The sequence below is a fragment of the Sus scrofa genome, chromosome 12 (genome assembly GCF_000003025.6).
Source record: "Sus scrofa isolate TJ Tabasco breed Duroc chromosome 12, Sscrofa11.1, whole genome shotgun sequence".
Taxonomy (NCBI): Eukaryota; Metazoa; Chordata; class Mammalia; order Artiodactyla; family Suidae; genus Sus; species Sus scrofa.
The window spans coordinates 11822153-11849921 of NC_010454.4; the positions used below are offsets into that span (position 1 = coordinate 11822153).

Consider the following 27769-nt stretch of genomic DNA (forward strand, 5'->3'; position numbering starts at 1 on the left):
TGAACTGGGTTCCCCCCACACACACAAAAAAAGATATGCTGAAGGTCTAACCCCCTATCCCTCAGAAGGTGACCTTATTTAGAAACAGGGTCATCGCAGATGTTAAAATGAGGTCATACTGGAATGGTGCGAGTCCTTAACCCAGTATAACTGTGTCCTTAAAAGAAGAGAGAGACACAGACGGGAGAACTCCACGTGAAGACACAGGGAAGATGGCCAAGTGACCAAGGAGGCAAGGATCGTAGTTAGACCATCACATGCTAAGAATGCCTGGGGCTCCAGAGCTCCAGACAAAACTCTAATCCAAAAAGATACCAGCACCCCAATGTTGACTGAAGCACGGCTCACAACAGCCAAGACATGGAAGCAACCTAAATGTCCATTGACAGATAAATGGATTAAGGAGAAGTGGTACATACCACACAATGGAATACTACTCAGCCATAAAAAAGGATGAAATGATGCCATTTACAGCAACATGGATGTGACTATACTAAATGAAGTTAAAAAGAGAAAGACAAATACCATATGTTATCACTTCTACATAGAATCTAAAATACGACACAAATTAACATATTTACAGAACAAAAATATACAGACATAGAGAACAGATTCGTGGTTGCCAACAGGGTGGGGGACAGAGGAGAGAAGGATTGGAAGTTTGGGGTTAACGGAGGCAAACTATTATGTATAGGATGGACGAATAACAAAGTCCTACTGTATAGAAGAGGGAACTATATTCAATATTCTGTGATTAAACTGTAATATAAAAGAACCCAAAAACGAATATATATATATGGCGTTCCTGCTGTGGCACAACAGGATCGGCAGCATCTCTGCAATGCTGGGACACAGATTCGATCCCTGGCCTGGCACAGTGGGTTAAGGATCTGGCATTGCAGCAGCTGCAGAGTAGGCTGCAACTGCGGCTCAGATCTGATCCCTAGCCCAGAAACTCATACGCAAAAAAGAAAAAAAAAAACAAACCAGGGTGGCCAAAAAAAAGAAAAGAACATGTAACTGAGTCGCTTTGCTGTACAGCAGAAATTAACACAACACTGCAAATCAACTATACTTCGATAAAATAAAAACAAAATAAAAGGATGCCTGGGGCTACCAGGAGGTGGAGAGGCAAGAAAGAACTTCCTCTAGAGCTTCAAAGGCTCTGCCAGCACCTAGCGTTTTAACTTCTAGCCTCCAGATGAGAGGATACACTTCTGCTGTGTGTGTGTGTGTGTGTGTGTGTGTGTGTGTGTGTGTGTGTGTGTGTGTCGGCTGTGCCCAGAGCATGCACAAGCTCCCAGGCCAGGGATCAAATCCATGCCACAGCACTGACCCAAGCCACAGCTGTGACAGGGCTGGATCCTTAACCCGATGAGACACCAGCAAGCTTCCACATTTCTGTGGTTTAAGCCACTCGGTGCTTCGTTAGGGCAGCTCCACGAAACTAACACACCACCTGCACATCCCCAAAGCTCAGCCTAACAGCACTACTGTTCCTGAAACATCTCACATCCCACCGCCCACCCCATCCCACGGGCAACGTGCCAACCCAACACCTCGACTGGCTGTATCTCAGCCAGCACGTTCCGCCCTTCCTCTCGCCCTTCCAAACACCTCCCTAACCTTTCAAGTCACACTGTCACAAAGTCCTTCCTCATTACCCAGAGGGATGGGTCTTGACTTGGACTTCTGGAGCACGTGAAACTTCCTGGCAGCCTGCATGCAGATATTCATTGGGCCGTATGCGAGCACTTACTAAAGAGGTTTTCTGTGGGACAGCAGAGGTCTGTTCCCTGCCCCCCACATGCACCCCCCAGCCCCCAAAGGGGGCCCAGGACTCTAGTGGGGGCTGATCAGAGTCACACACCTCCAATCCTAAGTGATCGGGCCCAGGACCCAGGAGCCAAGCAGGGCTCCTCTGAACCAGCAAGAGAGAGAGCTGCTTCTTCCCCCTAAAATCCCACATGAAAAGGACACAATCCCCAAAAAACAAGGACTTCATCCGCCATCATAAGCAGAGCCTGAAAGAATGGGCCACCTCACTCAGAAGCCCAGACAAAGAGTCAGTCTCAGCGGTATTGAATTAGACTGGTATCTGTGAGGACGTGGGTTCAATTCCTGAGTTAGGGATCTGGTGTTGCTGTGGCTGTGGTGTACGCCGGCAGCTGCAGCTGATTTGACCCCTAGCCTGGAAACTTCCATATGCCATGAGTGTCGCCCTAAAAAAGAAAAAAAAAAAAAATCAGTCTCTCCAGAGTTTATTTCATAAGCCAAAGCTGTGCCCCTTTTGCACTCGGGTTGGCTGAGCTGGGTTTCGGTTGTTTACAAACAGAGAGTCCCAGCTGTCCCCCTGTAGGAGCCTGGACTGCAACAGGTATTAGAACAGGGTCAGTCCCTGCCCTCAAGTTGTTTTTCCTCCAAAAAGTTACATGTAAGCTGAGACCTAGCTTATGAATATGTGTTCACTTGATGGCGGTCTGGCTTAGGCTACTAAAAATAGCTACCATTTATCAAGTGGCTCCTACCCTAATCATATTACATACGTTATTTCAAATCAGCAGAGTTCCATTTTACAGACAGGGAAGGAAAAGCAGCGCGTTTAAGCAGCTTTCCCAAGACCATGCAGCTGGTATGAACCCAATGCCTCCTACTCAGTCTCATCTCTGCTCTGCCACAAAGGCGGTAGATCCCTCCACTTGGGAAATGACAGAGCTCGAACTTGAACCCGGGGCCTGCCCAGCCCAGAGGCCACGTTCCTCCCACTTCCCTTTCCACTTGGAAGAAGGCCGGGTGGGGCCGAGCTGGTCCATGCCAGGAACGACCTTAAAACTAATCTCTGGTCTTGGGCTGGGACAGTCCTGAGACTCACTCACTCCTGGTGGCGCCAACCCTGCTGGCCTGACTCACAGCCACACGAACCCCGTGAGCCCATGAGAGACACCGGAATGCCCATTTCCCAGCTGACTTCCCGGGACGGGCAGAGGAACCAGTGTCAGTAAGGTCAGCGTGTCCCCTTCCTGCGCACAGATGACGTGGGAAGCCAGAATCCAAAGTCTGCCTTGGTGAGTGTGGCCTCACTGAATACAAAGGGAGTTCAAACGGGTCAAAAGTCCTTCCATGCGCTCAGCTTAGGGGACTTTGGTTCACTGTGGACTGACCTTTGCCAGTGGGTCTGAGATGCTCAAAGGTGGTCAACCACCACTTCTCTGGCCTGAGGCTGTGGACCGAATGTTTGGGTCCTTCCAAAAATATACGTACGTACGTAGAAGCCCTGAGCCCCAATGAGCGAACTCGCATGCTCATGGATACTAGTCGGGTTCTTAACCAGCTGAGCCACAATGGAAACTCTTATTTCATTTCATTTCATTGCTGGCCTGTTTTTAACAACTGTGCTGAGTGTGGTCTCCCCTTGACGAGGTCAACACCACCCTCTTGAAACAACGCGAGCACATTTCCATGGCAAGATGAAAGCTCCTCCCCAGACTGTAGGTTCTACGAGGATGGGGCTTCAAGGTGCACCTCCAGCCCCAAGCAGAATGCTTTGGTGGATGGGGCTGCTCCAGCAAAAGCTGGTGAATGAACAAGCAAAACTTGAAGAGAGAGGCCCGAGGTTGTTTGATCGGAAAAAAACATAATTATTTTCCACATAATGGTTTAAGCTGATGTTTTTAGGGCTCAATCCCTTCCCCACTGCATGTTAAAGTTCACAGCTTAACTCTCAGAAACCATTTGATTTCCTTTATTTCCAAGGGTTTGGAGAGCCCTGACTGTTCCCCCCCACCACCACCACCAAAAAAATACCTAACAACACCCCATGTGGCTCAATGAACTGACTTCAGTGTCACCTTTCCCCTGTCCCAGCCTCTGTCTCCATTTGGCAGGGACTAATTAATAAGCAATAAAGTGGCCTTGCTCTTTGGAAAGCTTCTTTTGTTTTTCCCCAAATCTATCTGGGCAGGCTCAGGCTAGTTCACCAACAGGGGTCCTAATTAAAGGCTGAAACTACATTGTAAGGCAAAGCTAGAAATACAGAGCCAGACATTACAGCAGCCTGTTAACAGGAAAATCAACGCAAATTAAGACACAGCCAGACAGAAACCCAAGCAACTCGCCATCGCATAAATTATGTGGATTAGAATCAGGGAATGTTAGCGCTGGAAACGCTGCCTCGAAAGCCCTGGAGAGACATAACATCGCGAAGTTAAGCATGTCCAGCCTTCATTTATAAGGAATTGAAAATAGATGATGAGGCCTGCTGTGGCGACTCTCTAAATTGCCATGTGACTGGAATAAAAGCTATCTGTGCTCCATTCATAATTTAAAGGCTTGGAGGTGGAAATGGGTTTCTAAAATCATCTGTTGTGCCTTTGAGTGCAGAGGAACAGAGTAGTAGAGAGACCTGGAAAAAGGCTGAAGTGGGACATGGCTGTGCCAGCTCAGCTCAGCCTCCGTGCCATCTTCTGTTATATGGGAAGGCTAGTAAGACAACTCACAGGCAGGCCCTTTGCAAACTACAAGAAAATGTGGCAGCAAATAGCCAATTTGGTGTGTTTTGCTTACTCATTCACTCACCCATTCATCCATCCATCGATCCATCTATCCACCCATCCACCCATCCACCCATCCATCCATCCATCCATCCACCCATCCATCCATTCATCCACCCATCCACCCATCCATCCACCCATCCATCCACCCATCCATCCATTCATCCACCCATCCACCCATCCATCCATCCACCCATCCATCCATCCACCCATCCATCCATCCACCCATCCATCCATCCATCCACCCATCCATCCATCCACCCATCCACCCATCCACCAATCCATCCACCCATCCATCCATCCATCCATCCACCCATCCATCCATCCACCCATCCATCCATTCATCCACCCATCCACCCATCCATCCACCCATCCATCCACCCATCCATCCATTCATCCACCCATCCACCCATCCATCCACCCATCCATCCATCCACCCATCCATCCATCCACCCATCCATCCATCCATCCACCCATCCATCCATCCACCAATCCATTCATCCATCCATCCATCCATCCACCCATCCATCCATCCACCCATCCACCCATCCACCCATCCATCCATCCACCCATCCACCCATCCACCCATCCATCCACCCATCCATTCATCCATCCATCCACCAATCCATTCATCCATCCATCCACCCATCCATCCATCCACCCATCCACCCATCCACCAATCCATTCATCCATCCATCCATCCACCCATCCATTCATCCATCCATCCACCAATCCATTCATCCATCCATCCACCAATCCATTCATCCATCCATCCATCCATCCAACTACCCATCCGTCCATCCATTCATCCATCAACCCAGCCAGCCAGCCACCCATCCACCCATCCTTTCATCAACCCATCCACCCACCAGTCCATCCATCTACCCATCCATCCATCCACCCATCCACTCCTATTCTCACTCTTTTCAAAAAAAAAAAAATGTTTCTGGCAGCTAAACTTAATATGATCCTTGGCAAGTTCCCCCTTTCCTTTTCACACCCTCATTGTGGATACTTGCACATTCACACTCAAGGAAGGACACACACAGGCATCTCCACACCTCCTAGATCAGACACTTTTCCCTGTTGCCACCAGCCGAGCCATTCTGGAGGTTCTGGCAATATGCTCTCTGCCCTCCCAGCCACCAGTGTGAGCCATGCCTAGTGAGCTAGAGCAATCCATCCCAAAGGTGGGTCCATGAATTCAGCCCTCAGGTCTCCCCAAACATCTGAGTACACACAGGATGCTTTTGGTCAGCTGTTGCATGGATGGGTCCAGCCTTTGCACACCCTATCCCAGCCTTACTCGACCACTAGAATGCAAGCCAGCCCTGAAAGAGTGAGGGCTTTTTATTGTTTAGATCATAAAGGCACCCCCAGTACCTGGGACAGTGCCTGTACAGGCCAGGGGTGGGGGGTGGGGGGGCTCTATGAATATTTGAGTGATGGGCATCTTTCAATTCCAGGTCCTTGCCCATACTTTTCCCTCTGCCTACGACCCTCTTTCCTCCCCCTTCCTCTAGCTAATTCCTACTCATCTTTAAGGGCTCAGCATTCAGGTCCTAACAGACAAGCTTTATTGAGGACCTCCTGCCTTCCTCTGGAGAAATGGCCTTTCATTCTGAACTTCATCACCCAAAAGGTGAGAAGCCCAGCCCGGACTTTTCTCATTCTTGCCTGTGACCCATGTATTCGTAATGTGCTAATTCTGTTCCCTAGGATGTCAATTCAATTACATCCATCTCAGGTTATAAAAGCCCCAGAGGTGGGAGACACATCAGGAGTTCTTGCTCTTCCTTCCGCATTCACTCGAAAGCCTGGTCTTCCTGCCTTTATATGCCACCAGGCTGTCAACCTCTCAAGGGCAGAACTGGCTGGGGGTCTCCCAGCATGACTCATACCTGCCCTTAGCAGAGATTCATTGTTGAATGACTGTTCGTTGGGAGGTTTAAGAGCAGAACAAATGAGAGCTGCTGGACAGGCTATTTTGAACTTGCGGTTGCGAAGCAGGCTGGCACCAAGGCCTCTCTGGTTAATATTTCAGTTCCTCGTCTCTCAGAGTGACTGGCATCTAGATCACCATGTTCCTGCAGAGCCCCGTCGGCTACACAGAGACATGAGGTTAGAACCCGGTCTGCACCTTGCCCCAGTGGACAGGTAGGCATCACATGATTTTTCTGTCTATTTGACCTACTTAACCAAGGACAAAGAGGCAAGTGCCTGACCCATGAGGCTGAGAGTTTACGAGGGGCCCATAGGATAGGACCTCTCCGAGCAAATAGCCGCGTTACAGGTGAGGGTGATGGGACAGGAGGACTTCTCCCTGAGAAGGGTCCTCCACCCTGAACCCGAATTACTCTGTGGGGCCAGGGGGCTGGCACAGATAGAGATGGAAGAGGATGGCATGGCCAGGGGAGGGTCTTTCTCTTGCCAATATAAGTCTCGTTCGGAAAGTTCTCTGGGCCCCTGCTCTCTCGGGGGTCCCCCAGACCTCACTGCCCTACAGCCTCCAGCGCCAGCCTGGGTGTCCTCTTCCTTCAGGATACAGCAAGATCCCAAAGGTGGCCGAAGGGCTGAGAAAGTCCCCAGAGGGAACAGAGCCGAGGAGGTTTTGCAAAAAGCTGATTCTGAAAAGAGAAATCACACCCCAGTGTTTGACTGAGTTGACGTCTCAGTTCAGTCCTCAGCGAGGCCCTTTTTAGAAACAGCCTCAAGCCCCTGGGAGACTCTGACCTTGGAGGGAGGGGGCACGGGGCGGCGGAGGTGGGGGGGAACAATCGATCTCTGATTCTGAGCTAAGTCATGGCCTGGACCTCTCAGGCAGCACAAACTTGATTCAAAATTAAATTGAGGGCAGAGAAGGGGTGGAGCAGAGAGGAAGAGAAAGCAAAGGTGAACGGATGAGAGGTCACAGTTTCCAAGTCAGGTTCCACACATCAGGATATTTACGAGATCCTGCCAAGCTCACCCCTATGTTCACTGCGGCCTCATTTACAACAGTAAGACTCTGAAGCAACTAAGTGCTCCTCGAGAGCCCAATAGATAAAGACGATGTGGTGTCTCTGCACAATGGACTATGACTCAGCCATAAAAAAGACTGAACAGTTGCAACGACATGGACAGACCGCGAAGGCATCATGCTAAGGGAACGAAGTCAGAGAAAGACAAAGACTGTACGACTGCACGTATATTTGGATTCTAAAACAGAAAACAAGTGGAGTTCCCACAGTGGCGCAGGGGGTGGACGATCTGGCTTGATTCTGTGGAGGAGCCAGTTCCATCCCTGGCCTGATGCATTGAGTTAAGGATCCAGTGTTGGCCCTGGAACTGGAGGGGATGCAGAGACAGGGGAGGAGCAGCCAAGAAACAGTAGGGCAGCCTGGGGGCAGAGTCCTGGTTCCCCCTCAACCCCTCAAAGGATACACAGAACAGTATCTTTGAGCTTTCGTTTGGAGAGCAGAACTAAAACTCCCAACAAGTGGGAGATGTTTACGTGATGAAGCAGTCTTCATTCCAGAAGAAAGTCACAGGTTGAGAACCTCGAGAACCACAGAAGCTCATCGGGTGACCCCCTGAGGCCAGATTAAAGGAAGGCAGGCCCGACACACACCCGGATCCTTGTCGGCAATGCCGCCCTTGAACTACTGCTATAAAACTTCTCACCAAGTCCTCCCCCGTTGGGACACTGATTTTTTTAGGCACTAGCCAGCTGTTGTCCCCCTTTGTCTAGCAAAGTGGTAAAGCTATTTTTTTCTCCTTCACTCAAAACTCTGTCTCCGATATTCCATTCGGCCTCAGTGGGCAGAGGCCAGGTTTCAGTGACACTCTTGAAACTGAGCAGGACCCTGGGGGGCTCCTGGGCTCACAAGCCTTCCTGGGTCCCCCATTTCTTGTTTTTAGGGAATACGCTTCAGGCTCCATGACCTTCCCTGAGTTACAAAGGGCAGGTTCAAACAGTTGCTAATCAGGGAAGGGAGGGGATGCGGAGACCTGGGGAGAAAGAGTCAAGGAACAATAGTGCAGGAGTTCCTGCTGTGGCGCAATAGGATCGATGATGGCATCTCTGCAGCACCAGGACACAGGTTCGATGCCCAGCACTGGCAATAGTGGGTTAAAATAGCGGTGTTGCTGCAGCTGCAGTGTAAGCTGCAACTGTGCAGCTCAGTTCTGATCCCTGGCCTCGGAACTCCATTTGCCATGGATCGGCCAAAAAAGAAAAGAAAAGAAAAGAAACAGGAGTGCAGCTTGGGGGCAGGTCCTGGTTCCTCTTCAAAGAATATACATAACAATATCTTTGAGTTCTTCTGCAGAACTAAAACCCCCAACAAATGAAGACCAGAGAGGGGAGCACAGAACAGTCCCGGGGCCACGAAACACCACCTCTGAAAAAGATCGAAAGCTCGCATCTACCCTGATCCTAATCTGCAGCCCTATTTTCCACTCCCAAATTCTCAAATCACTTCCTATTCTCTCCCAAAAGAGGGCACGGTCTTTAGGGCACGAGCCTGCTGTGGCCTCCTTTGCCTGGTAAGACAATAAAGCTATTTTTTTTTCCCCTTCGCCCCAAACTCTGTCTCCACATTCTATTCGGCACAGTGGACCGAGGCTGAGTTTGGGGAGCACGCTCCCCCTCCAGGACACCTGCAACTCAAAACAGCTCAGGGGCTCCAACCCCAAAGTGCACATATATAGATGCATTTAAGTGTGGCCTTCGGGCCTTGTGGCCCTGGCCCAGGAACGAGCTGAATCCAGCAGATTCCACAAAGACAGCTGAGTTCTACGGCGCCGCTTGGGGAGGGATCCAGATCTGACACAGACCAAGTGAGGTGCTTCTGGAACCCAAGCCGAGCAAACACGCATGACCCTGCAGCCAGGAGACGGGGATGGGAGGAGGACAGGGCCGCAGAGCCAGTGGTACAGCGCATGGTAACCGCTGACACCTACCACGCACGAACATTTGCCAGGAATCTTCTATTGCTGTATAAGACCTAACTCATTTTCTCCTCCAAATGACCCACGTTGATCCCCTTATTGTCCCATTTTACTTTTTTTTTTCTTTTTGGCCACACCCACGGCATATGGAAGTTCCAGGGCCAGGGATCCAGCAAGCCCCATAGCAGCAACCCCAGCTGTGAGAATGCTGGATCCTTAACCCAAGGCACAGAAACACCCCATTAATGTTTCATTTTTTTGTTGGTTGGTTGGTTGGTTGGATGGTTTTTTGTTGTTTAGGGCTGTACCAACAGCATGTGCAGGCTCCCAGGCTAGGGGTTGAATCGGAGCTATAGCGGCCGGCCTACACCACAGCCACGGCAATGTCAGATCCAAGCCGAGTCTGAAACCTACACCACAGCTCAGGGCAACGCTGGATCCTTAACCCACTGAGCGAGGCCAGGAATCAAACCCCCTTCCTCATGGATACTAGTGGGATTTGTTATGCTGAGCCATAATGGGAATTCCAATGTCCCATTTCAAAGCTGAGCAGATCCAGGCCAGGCAAAGTTTTGAAATGAGCCCAGTGTCCCAGGGCTAGTAAGTGACAGACCCAGGCAGCCTGGTTCCAAATTCCATTCTGTGGATAACTCACCCCTTCAGGTTCAGAAGATTAGACGCAAGCATCTGAATCTGTGCACAAATATTTTCTTGAGTACCTACCATGATCCAGGCTTTGTTGTAAGCACTTGGAGGCATGAACAAGATAAATAAGATAGTTCTATCTCCATCCTAGATAAAACATTGCAGGGTGAGAGACAGGCAATAAAGAAACAAGATAAATAAGATAGTTCTATCTCCATCCTAGATAAAACATTGCAGGGTGAGAGACAGGCAATAAAGAAGTAAACTGGACTTTCCATCAAGGCTCAGTGGTAATGAACCTGACTAGTATCCATGAGGACACAGGTTCGATCCCTGTCTTCGCTCAGTGGGTTAAGGATCCGGCGTTGCCGTGAGCTGTGGTGTAGGCTGCAGACACGGCTCAGACCCTGCATTGCTGTGGCTGTGGTGTAGGCCAGCAGGTGCAGCTCCAATTTGACCCCTGGCCTGGAAACTTCCATGTGCTGTGGGTGTGGCCCTAAAAAGACAAAAAAAAAAAAGAGAGAGAGAGAAATAAACCAAGATGAGGTCAACAGTGATATGGGTCATTGAAATAAATGGGGAGAAAAGGGAAGAGACACGTGTGAAGGAAGGCAGTGTTGGAGACGCCAGTCAGGAGAGATCTCCTCAAGGATGTGACATCAGAGCAGAGATGAGAAGGAAGGGAAGGGACCAGACGCTTGAAGTCTGAGGGGAGAGCTTGCTGGTAAGAGGGAACAGTCGGTGCAAAGGCCCTAAGGCAGACAAAAGTTGTGTCTGAGGACCAAAAATAAGCACATGGTCAGGAGTGCGGGGAGAGGCTTGGCGATGGGCAGGGGGAGACGCCAGGCATCTGAGCCCTTGGCCATCACACCTTCCCGGCTGGTTGAGCACATTCTTAGGTGCATGACTTCATTTACTCCTCACAGCATCCTATGAGGTGGGTACAGAACCTCCATTGATTAATCGATTGATGAAATTTTTATGGCTGCACCTGCGGCACTTGGCACATGGAAGTGCCCCAGGGCCGGGATTGAATCTGAGCTGCACCCATAACCCCCTGTAGCACCGCGGGAAATCCGACCCCTTGATTAAACTTCTCACCTCTGAACTGCGAGAGGCTAGAATAGAGGCTTTTCCATTATAGGTTATAACAAGTTATTGAATAGGATTCCCCGCGCTATACTGTAGGTCCTTGTTTATCTATTTTATATAAAGTCACGTATATCTGTTAATCCCAAACTCTGAATTTATCCCCCCTCTTCCCCTTTCCCCTTTGTCTTTTGTCTTTTGTCTTTTTTGTTGTTGTTGTTGCTATTTCTTGGGCCGCTCCCGCGGCATATGGAGGTTCCCAGGCTAGGGGTCTAATTGGAGCTGTAGCCGCCGGCCTACGCCAGAGCCACAGCAACTCGGGATCCGAGCCGCGTCTGCAACCTACACCACAGCTCACGGCAACGCCGGATCGTTAACCCACTGAGCAAGGGCAGGGACCGAACCCGCAACCTCATGGTTCCTAGTCGGATTCTTTAACCACTGTGCCACGACGGGAACTCCCCCTTTCCCCTTTGGTAACCATACATTTGTTTTCTGTGTGCGTCTGTTTCTGGTTTGGAAATAAGCTCATTTGTCTCCCTGTTTTGGATTCCCCGTATCAGCAATGTCGTCGGACATCTGTCTTTGTCTGGCTTACTTCACTCGGGACCATCACCTCTAGGTCCATTCGAGTTGCTGCAAAGGGCATCATTTCATTCTCTTTTCTGCAGGCCCCCGAATTTATAGTCCTCCGTGGCTGCAATCCTGGGAAAGACGCATACGCGTCCAAAGGAGACAGGAGCAGAGGCCGTTTCTCAAGCCCCCCTGACAGCCTGTTTGGCAATGAGCGTTCTTGACCGAAAGGCATGGTTCCCCCCCGGCGGTGAGTAGGCAGGGGGAAAAGCCCAGGATTAGTCAACCCCTGGCCTCACAGGAAGCTCGCTTTCCTGTCAACAAGGCGCAGAGCGAACAGCCCTCGACCTCGGGCCAGAGGGCCCTCCGCCTGGCCCCTGTCACAAGACTCAGATGGAGGGAATCGTTTCCTCAAGGGGGGAAAACACACCCAGCCGTGTCTGCCCCTGGCCCCCCGAGCTGCCCCTTCGGCTCGGGCTGAGCTCCGGCTGGGGGACAGCTCCGGAGAAGCCTACCCGGGCCTCACAAATCTCGGTTTCAATGATGGGCCAGATATTTCCCCACAAACCCATGCGACACTAAAAGCAGAAGTTCTTGAGCATGTGGCAACCTGGTTCCCGCTGAGGAGCTGGTAAATGCTATGGATTAACTTTCCCCCTGGGGAGCAAAAAAAAATCTGACCTCAAACACTTGGGGTCACATTTCCAAGCACCTTGAACTCCTGAAGCCCATTTATTGATGAACGAATATTCACGAATTGCCCACTAGGCATCAGGCACTGTGCTGGGAATAGGACGGGGGAAGAAGGGAACTCAGTATGCCTCGGGGCTGCCAAAAAAGAAGAGAAAAGAAAAAAAAAAGCTCTGCGTGTTATTAAAAAGAAAAGAGAAAAAGAGAGAGAGTTCCCATTGTGGACCAGTGGGTTAAGAACTCGACTAGGATCCGTGAGGATGTGGGTTCAATTCCTGGCCTCAATCACTGGATTAAGGAGCCAACGTTGTCACAAGCTGCAGCATAGGTTTCAGATGCTGCTCGAATCCAGTGTTGCTGTGGCTGTGGTGTAGGGCGGCAGCTGCAGCTCCAATTCGACTCCTAGCCTGGGAACTTCCATATGCAGCAGGTGCGGGCCTAAGAAGAGATTAGATTAATTAATTCATTAAAAATCTTTCCGTTTTCATCAAAAGAAGCTGGTGGAGCAGCGGGTTAAGGATCCGGTGTTGTCACTGCTGTGGGCACGGTTTCAATCTCTGGCCCAGGAACTTCTACGTGCTTCCAGGCACAGTGAAAAAGAGAAAAAAGAAAAGATTTCATTGAGATGCCGGCAGGGGCCGGGAGTTCCTGCTATGGCTCAGCAGTAATGAACCCAACTTGTATCCATGAGAACGCGGGTTTGATTCCTGGCCTCACTCAGTGGGTGAAGGATACGGCGTTGCCCACAAGCCACGGCATAGGTCACAGATGCAGCTCGAATCCGGGGTTGCTGTGGCATGGGCCAGCGGCTATAACACCAATTTGCCCCCTAGCCTGGGAACTTCCATATGCCGAAGGTTTCGGCCCTAAAAAGAAAAAACAAAAAAAGAAAAGAAAAGATGCTGGCAGGGTTGGTTTCTCCTGGAGGCTCAGAGGGAGAACGTGTTCCTTGCCTCCCCCAGCTTCTCTGGTTGCCAGGAAACCTTGGTATCGCCGGCCTGTAGGCACATCACTCCATCCGTCTCCACATCACTTTCTCTTCTGTGTGTCGCTCTGTGTCCTCTTCTCTTCTCATGGGGACACTCATCCTTGGATTTGGGACCCCCTCTAAATCAAGTATGCTATCCCACAAGCCTTTAACTCATTATGTTTGTAAAGCCCCTTCTCCCAAATAAGGTCACATCGTGAGGGAGACACAGATTTGGGGGTGAGGCTGTTCAAACCAACATCTGGTGGTCAGATGGTGGAGCCATCACCATGGAGAGCAGCAAAGGTGATGGCAGGGCACACCCAGGCCACCCAAGAGAGCGTCCCTGAGGCCCTCCTGCGAATTGGGAAGCAAACAGTGAGTAGAAACCAATTAGACAGGAGTGGAAAGTGGGTCAGGAAGAACCAATCACGGAGGGGAGGCCCAAACACAGGGAGGCAACAACTGAGGGCAGCGGGGAGACAGAAGGGGCCCCACGAAGAACTGTGTTGGGGACGCGCGGTCTTGGAAGCTGCTCTTGAGTCTGGATTGCAGCGTAAGGTCACAAAATGCCTCCTCCTACCCTGTTGGTGGGAATGTAAACTGGTACAACCCCTGTGAAAAACAGTACGGGGTTTCCACAAAAAAGCTAAAAACAGAACTACTGTGCCATCCAGCAAATCCCACTGCTGAGCATCCACCTGAAGAAAATCATAATCCAAAAAGACACATGCACCCCAATGTTCACTGCAGCACTCTTCACAATAGCCAAGATGTGGAAGTAACGTGAATGTCCATCACCAGAGGAATGGATTAAAAAGATGTGGTACATCTATACAATGGAATACTACTCAGCCATAAAAAAGAATGAAATAAGCCATTTGCAGCAACATGGATGGACGTAGAGATTATCACACTAAGTCAAGTTAGACAGGGAAAGACAAACATCATATAATATCCCTTATATGTGGAATCTAAAAAAGAAGATACAGGAGTTCCTGTCACAGCTCAGCAGAAACGAACCTGACTAGCATCCATGAGGATGCACGTTCCATCCCTGACCTTGCTCAGTGGGTTAAAGATCTGGCATTGCTGTGAGCTGTGGTGTAGGTTGCAGACGTGGCTCAGATCCCGAGTTGCTATGGTTATGGAGCAGGCTGGCAGCTACAGCTCCGATTCGATCCCCTAGCCTGGGAACCTCCATAGGCTGCTGGCACAGCCCTAAAAAGACAATAATAATTATAATAATAATAATATAAATAAATACAAGATACAAATGAACTTATGTATGTTCAGAACAGAAACGGACTCACAGACTTTGAAAAACTAATGGTTACCAAAGGGGACAGGTGGGAGTGGGGGGGGGGACTGGGAGTCTGGGATTGGCGGAAGCACCCAGTTGTATTGGACTGGATGGTCATCAGGGACCTTCTGTATAGCAGAGGAATCTACTATGATTGGTGATAACCTGTTTGGGGAGAGATGTGTGTGTATATGCATACACGAATCACTTTGCTGTATACCAGAAAGTAATGATGCCTTGTAAATCAACTATACAACAATAAAATTAATTTTTTTTAAAAAAAAAGGTCGCAAAATGCCTTTGAAGGATTGGAAGGTTTAAATGGACCGCTAAGTCCTGTCTGCTCACAAATAAGTCCTTTGGCCTTTGTGGGGCCCACTGACTTTCAGTTACTCTTCAAAGGTCACCTTCTCCCTCTCACCCCGCAGGCTGGAGCCCACACCCTCCTCACAGACTCCAAAAATTCTTGATGCAGGCTCATGGACTAGACTGTAATCTGTACTTTCCTTGCAACCTGTCTCCACTACCAGACCTCAAGGGCAAGGATTTTTATTCTGCTCACCTTTCTGTTCCCAGCTCCTAATACATGCACCCAGACAGACACACATAAAATGTGTTCCTGGATGGATGGATGGATGGATGGATGGATGGATGGATGGATGGATGGACAATGTACTTCTTCATGATGCTGTACTGGCTCCAAACCAAATTCATCAGTCAATTAATTTAATCCACAGGGACCCACCAATTGCTCTTTAAGAGCTTTCCGTTGCCCCTCCCCCCGAGAAAGTTCAAGGTAAGACACGGGAAGCGATGATGGCTTAGCATCTTCAGGACTCACCTCATTCCTTCTGCGGCCAGCTTATCAAGGTTGGCGGTGTCCTTCGTTTCCGCCCAGTTTGCTCCCAGGTCACCCCACCCCATGTCATCTGCCAAAATGATCACGAAATTCGGTTTCTGGCCTCTTGTTTCCCCACGGAAGCAAAAATCCATGAAAGGATAAAGACATCCGAGGGAACTCACCCCCACCAAGAAAACCTTCAGGAAGAGCCCGGCCATGGTGATAAGGGGAGGATTCCGATCGTGGGCAGGGATGGCTTTTGGCCACGGCTAGAGACCTGGCCGAGCGCTCCCTTCTGCTCCCGTTCAATGCAGGGGGTTCAATGCAATGGAGAGCCGGGCTGGGTTTGCGAGAAAGTGCTTCTGATGATGGTGGTGGTGGTGGCGGGGTGATGGCTCTAGGTGATGGTGGGGGCTACCGAAGAGAGGTCCCCATCTGGAATCCTAATTCAAGAGGGTCAGGAAACTGGCAACCCTGAACTTGGCTCTCTCGCCTGCAGCTCCGGGAGGTGACTGGCCGTGTGGGTTAATCAGACACCAGTGTCAACAACCCTGTTCCTAGGCCTCTTGGAAAATGACCCCTCTGTGCTCAGGGGTGTGAGAGCCGCAGCACGAGTCTTGCCTCTGTCTGGGTCACCAGCTGGCGAGTACGGGATAGACGCTCACATCTGCCGAACACCTGGACGTTCTAGAAGCCACAGTCGGCCCCAGTCGAGTTTCTGAGTTCCAGATGGTTGAAGGCTTCGTGTGTCTGTAAGGTTTCCTGAAAGAACAAAAATTGACAAGAAAACAGAGTTAAAACTGCCAGGGCAGCTGTGTTTTACTCAGTAGCTTAGGAAATAATCACTTTTCCACGCCAACAGATGTTTTCCTCCTTATTTGAATATGGAATGGGGTTCATCAGTTTCCCCACCTGAGAAACAGTGATGGCTAGTAATATGTGCCATAGACCTGTCATTACAGGCTTGGAAGTGACACTCGAGATGCTCTCTGTCAACCCGCTGGCCATCTCGATGAGAATACGCAGGCCCCGTGTTCTGGATGGGGCCCGGACTGGTATCCAGCTCTACAAAATCCCAGTGCTCCTGGACTCCCATCCCAGCATGATTCTCTGACTCAGAAGAAATTCCCAAACTAAGTGTGACCTCGTCAAACTCATCAAGGATTCTGGAAGAAAGGGTGAGACCCTTATGACCAAGACATAATCCATTCTAACAGTCATGCTGTAAACTAACACTTACATGTAGAATTCTTTTTTTTTTTTTTCTTTCTAAAGGCTGCATCCACTGCATATGGAGGTTCCCAGGCTAGGGGCCGAATCGGAGCTGTAGCTGCCAGTCTCCGCCAGAGCCACAGCAACACAGGATCCGAGCTGTGTCTGCGACCTACACCACAGCTCACAGCAATGCTGGATCCTTAATACACTGTGGGAAGCCAGGGATCGAACCCGCATCCTCATGGGTACTAGTCGGATTCGTTTCCACTGCACCACCATGGGAACTCTGGCTTATATATAGAATTCTTGAGAGAAACTGGGGAAAAAAGGGAAAGAAAAAAATAATGGTAGAATCTAGGTGCACAGTCTATGGAAGCTCGCTGTAGAACTCTTTGCTTTGGCTGTATGTTTGAAATGTTTCAGAATAAAATGTTAGGGAGGAGTTCCCGTTGTGGCTCAGTGGTAATGAACCCGACTGGTATCCACAAGGCCTCGGGTTCAATCCCTGGCCTCGTTCAGTGAGTTAAGGATCTGGCATTATCATGAGCTGTGGCATAGGTTGCAGACACAGCTCAGATCCTGCATTGCTGTGGCTGTGGTGTAGGCTGGCAGCTACAGCTCTGATTTGACTCCTAGCCTGGGAACTTCCATGTTCCCAGGCTGCAAGTATGGCCCTAAACAGGAAAAATAAATAAATAAATAGATAGATAGATAGATAGATAGATAGATAAATAAAATTTCATGGAAATGGGTCCCTTTACCTCTTGACAATGTAATTTTTAATAAGAAAATCCTCCAAAATGCTCAGTCAGTGCTCCTCACACTTAGGTGTACACACAAATCAGCTGGAGGTTTTATTAAAATGTAGATGCAGTAGGTGAGGCTGGGACCTAGGATCCGTATTTTTAATGAGCTTTAGGTGAGGCTTGTGCTAATCTTCCCATCACATTTTAAATAGAAGATACTTAGAAAAAAAAATCATGATTCTAGTCCTAGAAGAAAACTAACAACACAACAACAAAAGTGAGTTCCCTGGTGGCCTAGTGATTAAGGACCTGGTGTTTGCCCTGCTGCAGTGACAGGTTTGATCCCTGGCCCAGGAACTTCTGAATGCCGAGGGCATAGCCAGAAAGAAAAGAGAAAAGAAAACTAACTGATGCTTAATCTAACTAGAGATGATTCAGCTTCAGTGGAAAAATACCAAAGCAATAAATCAGGTTGAATTTTGAAAGACAGAAGTTGGGAGTTCCTGCTATGGCACAGCGGAAACAAATCCGACTAGGAACCATGAGGTTGCAGGTTCGATCCCTGGTCTTCCTCAGTGGGTTAAGGATCTGGCGTTGCCGTGAGCTGTGATGTAGGTCACAGACGTGGCTCAGATCTGATGTTGCCGTGACTCTGGCATAGGCCAGCTGCAACAGCTCCGATTAGATCCCTAGCCTGGGAACCTCCATATGCCGTAGGTGTGGCCCTAAAAAGACAAAAGAGAAAAAGAAAGACAGAAGTTGAAGGTTATGCTTTCAAATGCAGGTTGCAAATGGGAACCGTAGAATAAAACCACAATACCCCTAGTTCACTTAAAAGCCCTCAATGTACAAGGTTATTAAGGAGACATAGACTTGAACACCCAATCCATGGAGGAGATTAGAGAACCAGGAGTTCCATGGTGACCCATTGGGTTAAGGATCTGCGGTTGTCACTGCTTTGGCTCAGGTTGCTGGTGAGATGCAGGTTCGAACCCTGGCCCGGGAACTTCCGCATGCCGAGGGTGTGGCCAAAAAAACGAATACATAAAGGAGAATCAAATTATAATCTGTAAAGGTGCTACTGGGGCTGGGGTTATGACGTGGCCATTTCCAGTTGTATATTCCTGCCTTTAAGGAAAGAATGCATATCTAGCCGGCCAACCCAATGGCCAAGTCAAGTGGATGGGAGTGGTTGGATGTATGTAAATTCTGGAAGACCCAGATAAACTCCAAAGGCAAGGCAGAGAGGTACTTAATCAAAATAAAAGGATGTCAAAGTAAACAGCCGTGGTCCTTGGGAGGGCAATGAATCCACTGTTCAGAAATGCAAATTCCTCCGTCATCCAAAAAGAAAGTTATTATTTCAAACTCAATTAGATTCAACTGGTATTTGTTGATCTTGAGGCCCCCAAAGACGTCTCCCTTTCTAGAAGAAAGAGCCTTTGCACCACAAACGGGGCCTAACAAACACTTGTTGACCTGCTGGTTGATGCCCAGTCTCATTCTACTGGCTTCTGACCATGAGCAACAATCATAGAAAGCTTTTCTTCTTAAAGCTACTTAGCTTGGAACCCAGAGTGGCCTTGGTCTTTATCCATAATCCATTTCAGAATGACCCAACTCTTGGGGAAAGGGAGGGGAGGGATCACTTCGGAAAGAGGCTAAAATGAAGGTGGGAACACAAATAAACAGATTATGTTTCTTAAGGGTTCCATGAGAAAACATTCCTCTGAGGATTTTCAAAGAGAATCATTAATACTTAGAATTTTTATAGAATGGAAATCAACTGATTTAGCCAGGACACCCTTGCATTAGCCCTCACCCCACATCTCCAGGGGGATATTTAATCCTTTCCCCATTTATTGTTTTTAACTCAAGGGGAAAAAGTAAGTCAGACATTCAAAGAATGAACTCCAAGCTATGGACCTTGATTAAGATCCAGGCTGACATTATGGAAAACAGTATGGAAGTTCCTCAAAAAATGAAAAATAGAACGACCATACGACCCAGCAATCTCATTCCTGGGTATATATCCAAAGGAAATGAAATTAATATTTTGAAGAGCTATCTGTACCCCGACGTTTATTGCAGCATGTTCACGACAGCCTAAGGGTCTAGTAATGGATGAATAGGTAAAGAAAAATGGGCTGTGTACACACACACACACAACAGCATTATTCGGCCTTTAAAAAAGAGGAAATTTGTCTCCATTTGTAACAACCTAGATGAATCTGGAGAACATTACGCTAAGTGAAATAAGCCAGGCACAAGACTGCATGATCTCACTAATACGTGGAATCTAAAAAAGTAGAATTCATAGAAGCAGAGAGGAGAATTGTGGTTGCCAGGAACTGAGGGGGTGGGGGGGGGCAGGGACTGGGGGAAATGGAAGGAAGTTTGTCAAAAAGTGCAATCATTCGGTTTCGCAGAATGAGTAGCTGCTGGAGCCCTGATGTACAGCAGGGGGGACCAGAGTTGAGAACACTGTATGGCATACTTGAAATTTGCTAAGAGAGTAGATCTGCAATGTTTTCGCCACCAAAAAAAAAAAATAATAATAAAGGTTGGAGTTCCCCAGTGGCCTAATGCTTAAGGATCAGGAGTTGTCATTGCTGGGGTGAGGGGTCTATCCTTGGCCCAGGAACTTCTGCATGCCCTGGGTGCGGCCAAAAAATAAATTTTTAAACGATGACTATGCGAGGTGATGGATGTGTGAACTAGCTTGATTGTGGTCATCACTTTGTAAGGTATATCATAACATCACGTCGTATGCGGCAAGCAGTATAATTTTTATTTGTCGATTATACTTCAATAAAGCTGGGGGGGTTGTTTTTTAAAGAACAACGCTGAGACTTTCTGCTCAGTGTCTTATCTGAGGTTACTTTCCCAAATTTTCTCCCTTCCTTTCTTTCTGTCTGTCTGTCTGTCTTTTTAGGGCTGCACCCGCAGCATATGGAAGTTCCCAGGCTAGGGGTCAAATCCAAGCTGCAGCCACTGGTCTACGCCACAGCCACTACAACACCAGACCTGAGCCGCATCTGCGACCTACTCCAGATAGGGAACGCCGGATCTATAACCCACTGAGCAAGGTCAGGGATTGAACCCGAATCCTCATGGATACTGGCGGGGTTCTTAACTCATCTGGCCACAAGGGAACTCCTTCAAATTTTCTTTACACATCATACTCCCTCTCGGAAGGAAGAGCAGACACAGGCAAGGAGCCCTCCTGGGGGTTTAGGAAGAAAGGGGGGAGTCTTTGGCAAATAAAGCCTTCACCCCTCCTCTCACTGGGCTGGAAAGTACTTCCACAAAGTCCGCAAGGAAGGCCCATCCGTTTCACCAGAGCAGAACTGACCGGGATAGCTCTTGCTGAGCACAGGTATGGACCTTGCCCATGACTCAGCCATCCTCAGGCCTCAGGAAAGTGAACTTTGGTTGCCAATCAGCTTTGCAATGGTCTCGTTCTTCCCCACGACCCCCGCTGTAAGGCAAGCCTGCAGGGTCTGCTCAAGCTTGGCTTCCCTTTAGGTTCCAGGCTTGCTGGTGGGGAAAGGTACTTAGAGGCGCAGAAACGATCCCCAGGCAGGCTGTTGGCCCGAAGGGCTGAGATGCAGAAGGGGTGAGGCAACCTGAAGATGGCTTTGCAGTGTCTGCACACCAGGAAGCCCATCACCTGACCCTGGCTCCCCGTGGGCTCCCTGTGGCCAAGCAGCCTGTGAGAGCGCCCTGCAAACAGCTGAAACAACAAGAAGGTCCGGCAGACCTTCCTGGCAGAGGGCTCTGTTGGTTTTCCAGAGAGAAAGCTTCTGATGAGCTGAGGCCAAAAAAGACAAAGGCGCAGAGGGGGTGATATCTCCGGTTGCAGAGTCCCGTGGTTTCACCCGCCAAATCGGAACAGGGTCCATCCGTGCTCCCGCTGCAGCCCAGAGACACCTGGGAGATGCTGGGGGGCTGGAGGGTGGGGCCTAGGGCACCAGCTGCCCACGTGGGTCGGAAGTGATCCACCTCCCCCGCGCTTTCAGTCATCCAGCCAGCCTGGTCCATCCGAACGTGGACCCAAGGGCAGGTCCGGATCTGGGTGCTCTGCATTCAGCAGCCAATCGAACACAGAAACCGCTGCCCTCAGGCCACCTCCCTGCTCGTGCCAGGAAGAAATGGAATGAGGAGACTGTGTCAGGGAGAAAATCAAAGCGAGTGAGTGGGCGAGCAGGTGCACCGTAAAGCGGGAGGTCACGGACAACCTCACTGAGAAGGTGACCTTTCTTTAAGGATCCCTAGGAGAGGAGGGAGGAAGCAATGGTGCTCGCAGGAAGTCACGTGGAAAGGATGCCAGGCAGAGAACCCAGTGGGGCGCCGGGCTGGCGCAGGTGAAGGGCAGCCAAGAAGCCTCTGCAGAAGCAGCAGAGTGAAGAAGGGCAAGGATTGGATGGAATAGGGCGGAAGACAGCTTCTACTGAGCCAGAGGAGAGGCCAGAGGAGGGTCTGAGCAAGTGGCAAATGCTGACTTACACTGTCGTAACAGAATCCCTCTGGCTGTTGGCTGAGAATTATCAAATGTGCCAAAACACGGCACATAAGAGAAGAAGATGAGAGATTAGGAGTCTGTTGCATCAGCCCAGGCGAGGCCAGGTGAGAGAAAGTGCTGGAGGGAGGCAAGCCAAGTGCCCAGGGCACGACATTCAAGGAGGTGGCACTCCAGCTCAGGTGCCCTGGCAGTGAGCACAACCCTCCTGGGAGCACCTCCTTAAACTTTGCTCACGCTAACCCAAGCCCAAGACAGAGGAAAATCCAGTTACCCTGACGGCCGGGTTGGATGGTTATTTGATGTCTACATGTAATAAACATCCTCACAGCTCCTTCCTTTGCCCCTAGTCCCTCAGCATATATGTTTGGGGCTGACCCAACTTGTTAGGATTTTTTTTTTTTTTTTTTTTTGCTGTGCCAGCAGCATGCAGCAATTCCAGGGCCAGGGATCGAATCTCTGCCACAGCAGTGACCAGACCCACAGCAGTGACCACAACAGATCTTCAACTTGCCGAGCCACCAGGGAATGCCAGAAAGAATTCTTATGAGTGAATATGGGGGAGTTCCTTCTATGGCTCTGCAGGTTAAGGGCTTGACGTTGTCTCTGTGAGGAGGCAAGTGAGGCCCCCTGGCCCCACTCATGGGTTAAGGATCCAGTGTAGATCACAGGCAGGGCTGGGATCTGGTGTTGCTATGGCCGTGGCATAGGCTGGCAGCTGCAGCTCTTACTCAACCCCTGGCCCTGGAACTTCCATATGCCGCAGGTGCAGCCGTTGGGAAAAAAAAAAAAAAAGAATGTATATGGGGGGGGGGCTCAGTCTTAGCACAACAGAGGATGCAAAAGGAATCTTTCCTTTTTCTGTTATATCTTTTTCTTGCCATTTATTGAGCTATAATTGACATACAGCTCTGTATACATCTAAGGTATATAGCATAATGACTTGACATACCTCTACCGTGAAATGATTACCACAATAAATTTAGCCAACATCCATCATCTCATATAGATTCAAGAAAATGAGAGAGAGAAGAAAATAAATGTGGTTTTTTTGGTTGTTGTTGTTGTTTCTTGTGATGGGAACTTTGTGACTACTCTCAAACAGTTTGTAAATACTCCGTACAGCAGGTTAGCTGCAGTCACCGCGTTGTACACCACAGCCCCAGTCCACATTTATCTTCTCCCTGGAGCAAAGGAAATCTCTGAATGCCCCCATCCAAGCTGGGAGAACAATTCCACTTAAATAATTTTTTTTCTTTCTTTCTTTCTTTTTTTTTTTTAAGGGACGCACCTGCGGCATATGGAAGTTCCCAGGCTAGGGGTCAAATTGGAGCTATAGCTGCTGGCCTACACCACAGCAATGCAGGATCCAAGCCACATCTGCAACTTCCGCCACAGGCTGTGGCAATGCCAGATCCTTTAACCCACTGAGCAAGGCCAGGGATCGAACCCACATTGTCATGGATATTAGCTGGATTCTTAACCTGCGGAGCCACAACGGGAACTCCTTAAATAAATTTTTTTTTAATATTAAGCTTGAAGACTTCCAGCCAAACCCTGTTGTTGGGAATGTCAGTTCTGTGATCCCAGCGATGCCAGGAAACTCATCGAGATGACATCCTGCCTGGCTTTAGGCTGGAACCACCTGTTGGGACTGTCCCAGAAGGAAGCCATGTGGCAGGAGCCAATTTGGGAGAGCAGAGGTGGCACCATGCCATGCATCTGAAAAACTCAGCAGCCCTGCAGAAATTATATCTGGGTCCTTGAACACAGGTCAGATAAACAAAGAGAGTAGATGGGCCTCAGAATAACATCCTTTTTCTAAAATCCCACCCTCCACTTGAGAAGAAAACTCATGAGGGTTGTGATCCAGTGAAAGGGCTTAAGGTCAATTACCTGAAATCCACTCCCTTCAAGCCTGTTTGCCAAATGTTTTTAAGGACTTTTTACAAAGAGGCTTTTACTTATTATTTATTAAACATTGTTATGGGAGTTGTCAAACACACAGAAGTTGAGAAACTCACACGCACCTACGAAACATCTTCAGTCAACAGTTACTGGAGTTCCTGTTGTGACTCAGCAGTTAATGAACCCAACTAGGATCCATGACGATGTGGGTTCGATCCCTGACCTCGCTTAGTGGATTAAGGACCCGGCATTGCTGTGAGCTGTGGTGTAGGTCGCAGACTTGGCTGGGATCTGGTACTGCTGTGTCTCTGGCGTAGGATTCTATCCCTAGCCTGGGAACCTCTAAATACCATGAGTGTGGCCCTAAAAAAAAATAAAATAAAATAAAGTGAAGTGAAATGAAATGAAATGAAATGAGTCAGCTCTTATTGTTAGCACAGGGCAGGTCTGGTTTTATCTCTCTCCCTCTCCCAGTTCTCTTTCCCTCATCCTCTACCTATCCTGAATTATTCTGAAACAAGTCTCATTCATTACATCACTTCATCCATAACCATTTCTATATGGTCGTCTAAATTATAAGAATTCTTTTAAAATACAACTACAGGAGTTTCTGCTGTGGTGCAACGGATGGGGACCAGGGGCATCTCTGCAGTGCCAGGACACAGGTTCCCTCCCTGGGCCGGGCACAGTGGGTTAAAGGATCTGGTGTTGCTACAGCTATGGCCTAGGTTGCAACGGTGGCTTGACCCTGGCGGCTTGGGAACTCCATGTGCTGCAGGGCTGCAAAAAAAAAAAAAAAAATTAATACATATAACTACAATTCTAAATATAGCCCCCTTTTTCAAAATTAATCATTTGTCAGTATCGTCAATAATCCAATCAGTATTTAAGTGTCTTCCGTAGTCTCACTAACGTTTACAGTCGGGTTTACTCTAATCAGGATCCAAAGGAAGGCCAACACCCAGTGCACTGGATTCGGGGCGACTCTTCCTTTAACCTTCCTCCTCTCTCTTCCTTACAACATATTTGTAAGTAAATTTCAGTTCCTTGTCCTACAACATTTCTGAAATTTTGGATCTGGCCGACGATACCGCATGGTGGTATTTAAAATGTTTCCCAGAAAAAAAGAATGGATATATATACATAGAGAAACACATCCGCCTGGGCCATGGGAGACAATGAGGGTTAGATGAGGCCATGAAAGTCGAGCCCTTGTGATGGGATTAGTGCCCTTGTATGATCTCTCTCTCTCTTTAATGCAAAGCAAGAAGGCAGCAATGTGAAGGGCAGGAAAAAAGCTCTCGTCAAGAGCCAAATCAGCCAGCACCTTGATCTTAGACTTCCCAGCCTCCAAGAGATGAAGCTGTCTATGGTATTTTGTTATGGCAGCCCAAGGCCACTCAGAGATGCCCGCTCAGTTTTATCTCAGACACTCTGAGGCTGAAGCTGGCACAGAAGTAAGGATAAGACCCAAACTTGGGAGGCGGGAAAACAATTCGGTGAAGTCGTTACTTGGCAATTTTGCCTTTCGGAGAATTGACTTTGGGGATGTGTTGGCCTGTCTGCCGAAGAATGTGTGTCTGGGATTTTGTGTGGTCATTCCCTAGCCATGTGACCTTGGATAAGTTACTGAATCTCTCTGTGCTTCAGTTTCCCTACTTACCTGAAAAACAGACCCATAGCTCCTGCACCCCCAAACCAACAGGTGAGTGAAAGTGCCTGCTCTCAATAAGTGCTTAGAAATGTTGCTTTTTCGTTCTGACCCTCAGTCATCTCGAGGATGAAGAGATAAGAAACACCAGAGTACTCTGAAAAAGTACTGAACAAGCCCAAGGCGTTACTAAAATGAACATTAAGCAAAACCATTCTGAGTGTCTGTGATGAAATCCGGGCTCCCTGCAGCTATTGGCTGAGTTTTGTCATAACTACCTGTCAGCATTCTTGGCTGTCGGATTATGAACCCAGAGAAGGTAGAAGATACAAACGCAAGGCCAAAGGGGAAGTTGAGTCATTCTCATTTGCGTTTTCAAAGCTCCAAACTCTGGTGCTCGTCACACAATCCCATGGCTGGTGGTGCCATTTTGGAAGACCAAAGCCAGGTCCTTCTGCCCAGGCGGACTCTGGTGCAGCGAGCATGGCAGCACTTCTACCAACAAATCTCATTTTGGACATTGTAACAGTACAAGGTCAAGGTGAGATACAGAGTGCGGAGTTCCCGACGTGATGCTACGGCATCCGTGGCATCTCTGCACGGAGTCTCTGCAGCACTGGGATGCAGGTTCGATCTCCCGCCCGGCACGGGGAGTTGAGGATCCGGGGGTGCCGCACCTGATGCCGAAACTGCAGCTGGGACCTGTTCTGGCCCAGGGAAGCCCTTATGCCAAGGGGCAGTTTAAAAAAAGAAAAAAAATAAAGATGTAGTGTGGGTATGAGAAATCTCCCTTTGCTGAGGCTAACTGAAAGTGAGATTTACTTTTTTTTTTTTTTTTTTTTTTGGCCATGCCCGGAGCATACAGAAGTTCCAGGCAAGGGATGGAACCCAAGCCACATCAGCGACAGCCACAGGATCCTTTAACCCCTAAGCCGCCGGGGAACTCTGGGAATTACATTTTACCATCAGAAACATCCAAAAGAACTATTTGTCCATGACACGGCGCTAGGTGCTTCAAGAAGAAAAGGCCACAACTCTAGGACATACATTCCACAAGGGCAGGGGTGCCTCTCTGTTTCACGCAAGGCATAATCCAGTTTCCCAGCCCAGAAAGTGTCCAATCAGTATTTGCCAGACGAGTGCCTCTGACATGAACAACTACGGCCCAGCCTCTGTCTCCTTCCGAAGCCTCGGCTTCATCTTGTCACTTCCCTAATCTCAGATGACCTTTCTCGGTTCCTCTCCCTCGGAGTCTCACTCGCAAAAGCGCCCTCATTGGAGCCCTGCTTTAGGTGATAACCACACATGGGTCCTCACTTCTGAACTGGAGTAAACACTTTGAGAGGAGGGACCACATCCTCTGAGGTGTGGTTTTGTGGCCTGGGAAACAACTGCATTCACCAGCGGGCATGGGTGGGCTGTGATGTGCACGGGCTGTCCACACTGAGGAGGAATGGGGAGGGGATGGAAGGATGGCTGGATGGTCCCTGTACCTAGTCCCCACCCCAGATCCCTACTAAACATGTGAGCTCCACTAAGACGGCCAGAGCCCTCCACCAACCACTAGGGCGGGCCCCTCCTTGCCTCTTGCACAGGACACAGTCTAGGAGCATCCTTCCAGCTCCTTTGCCTCCTCCTCCTCCTCCCAGCCACCCAGAAACAGACGCATGCACTGCTCCTACAGGGTTAAAAGAGAAGCTTAACACTGCGTACTGTTCCAGGGAGCAGCAGGGCAGGCTGTGCATGTTTAGACAAGATGGGGAGAGCTAGCATCTCCCTTTAGGCAAGAAACACAGCAGGAGAGCAGGTTTTTATTCCTTGGGCCTTGAGGAACACGATGGGTGGGACAGCGTCAACAGCTATCCAAAGAAAACCTGATTAAAGGTGGGTAAAACCCAGTGGTCCCACCCCCAGCACGCTCCAACAATTCCAGTTAGGTTTCATGACCCACAACCGTGTCATAAATTTTTAGTATATGTATTTCTTCCTGAAAGCAATGTGATTAAAATCACTTTGTCCTACGAATTTTGATTTCCTTCTTTCTTTCTTCTTCTTCTTCTTTTTTTTTTTTCTGGCCGCACCTGTGGCAGTTCCCCGGCCAGGGGTCAATCAAACCCGAGCCACAGCAAAGGCAACA

General features: G+C 49.0%; 1 protein-coding gene and 1 long non-coding RNA gene across 11 annotated transcripts in view; one reads left to right on the top strand and one right to left on the bottom strand.

Annotated features, from left to right (window-relative positions):
* Positions 1-27769, bottom strand: part of ARSG (arylsulfatase G) — a 130915-nt gene that overhangs the window by 70223 nt on the left and 32923 nt on the right. For all 9 annotated transcript variants that reach the window (XR_002337053.1, XR_001304384.2, XR_001304385.2 and 6 more), the window contains exon 2: positions 15591-16352. Coding sequence is in view for 6 of the 9 variants with exons in the window: in XM_021066718.1 (XP_020922377.1) it covers positions 15591-15808 (218 nt within the window). In the remaining 3 variants the exon portion in view is untranslated. The remainder of the gene's footprint in view (positions 1-15590; positions 16353-27769) is intronic.
* Positions 1370-12715, top strand: LOC110255982. 2 transcript variants are annotated; one of them, XR_002337055.1, is made up of 4 exons: positions 1370-3065; positions 6096-6192; positions 6595-6707; positions 11888-12715. It is a non-coding gene; the product is annotated as an uncharacterized LOC110255982 (long non-coding RNA). The 2 variants fall into 2 exon arrangements; XR_002337054.1 differs by lacking the exon at positions 11888-12715 and adding an exon at positions 8861-9647 and having other exon boundaries at positions 1535-3065.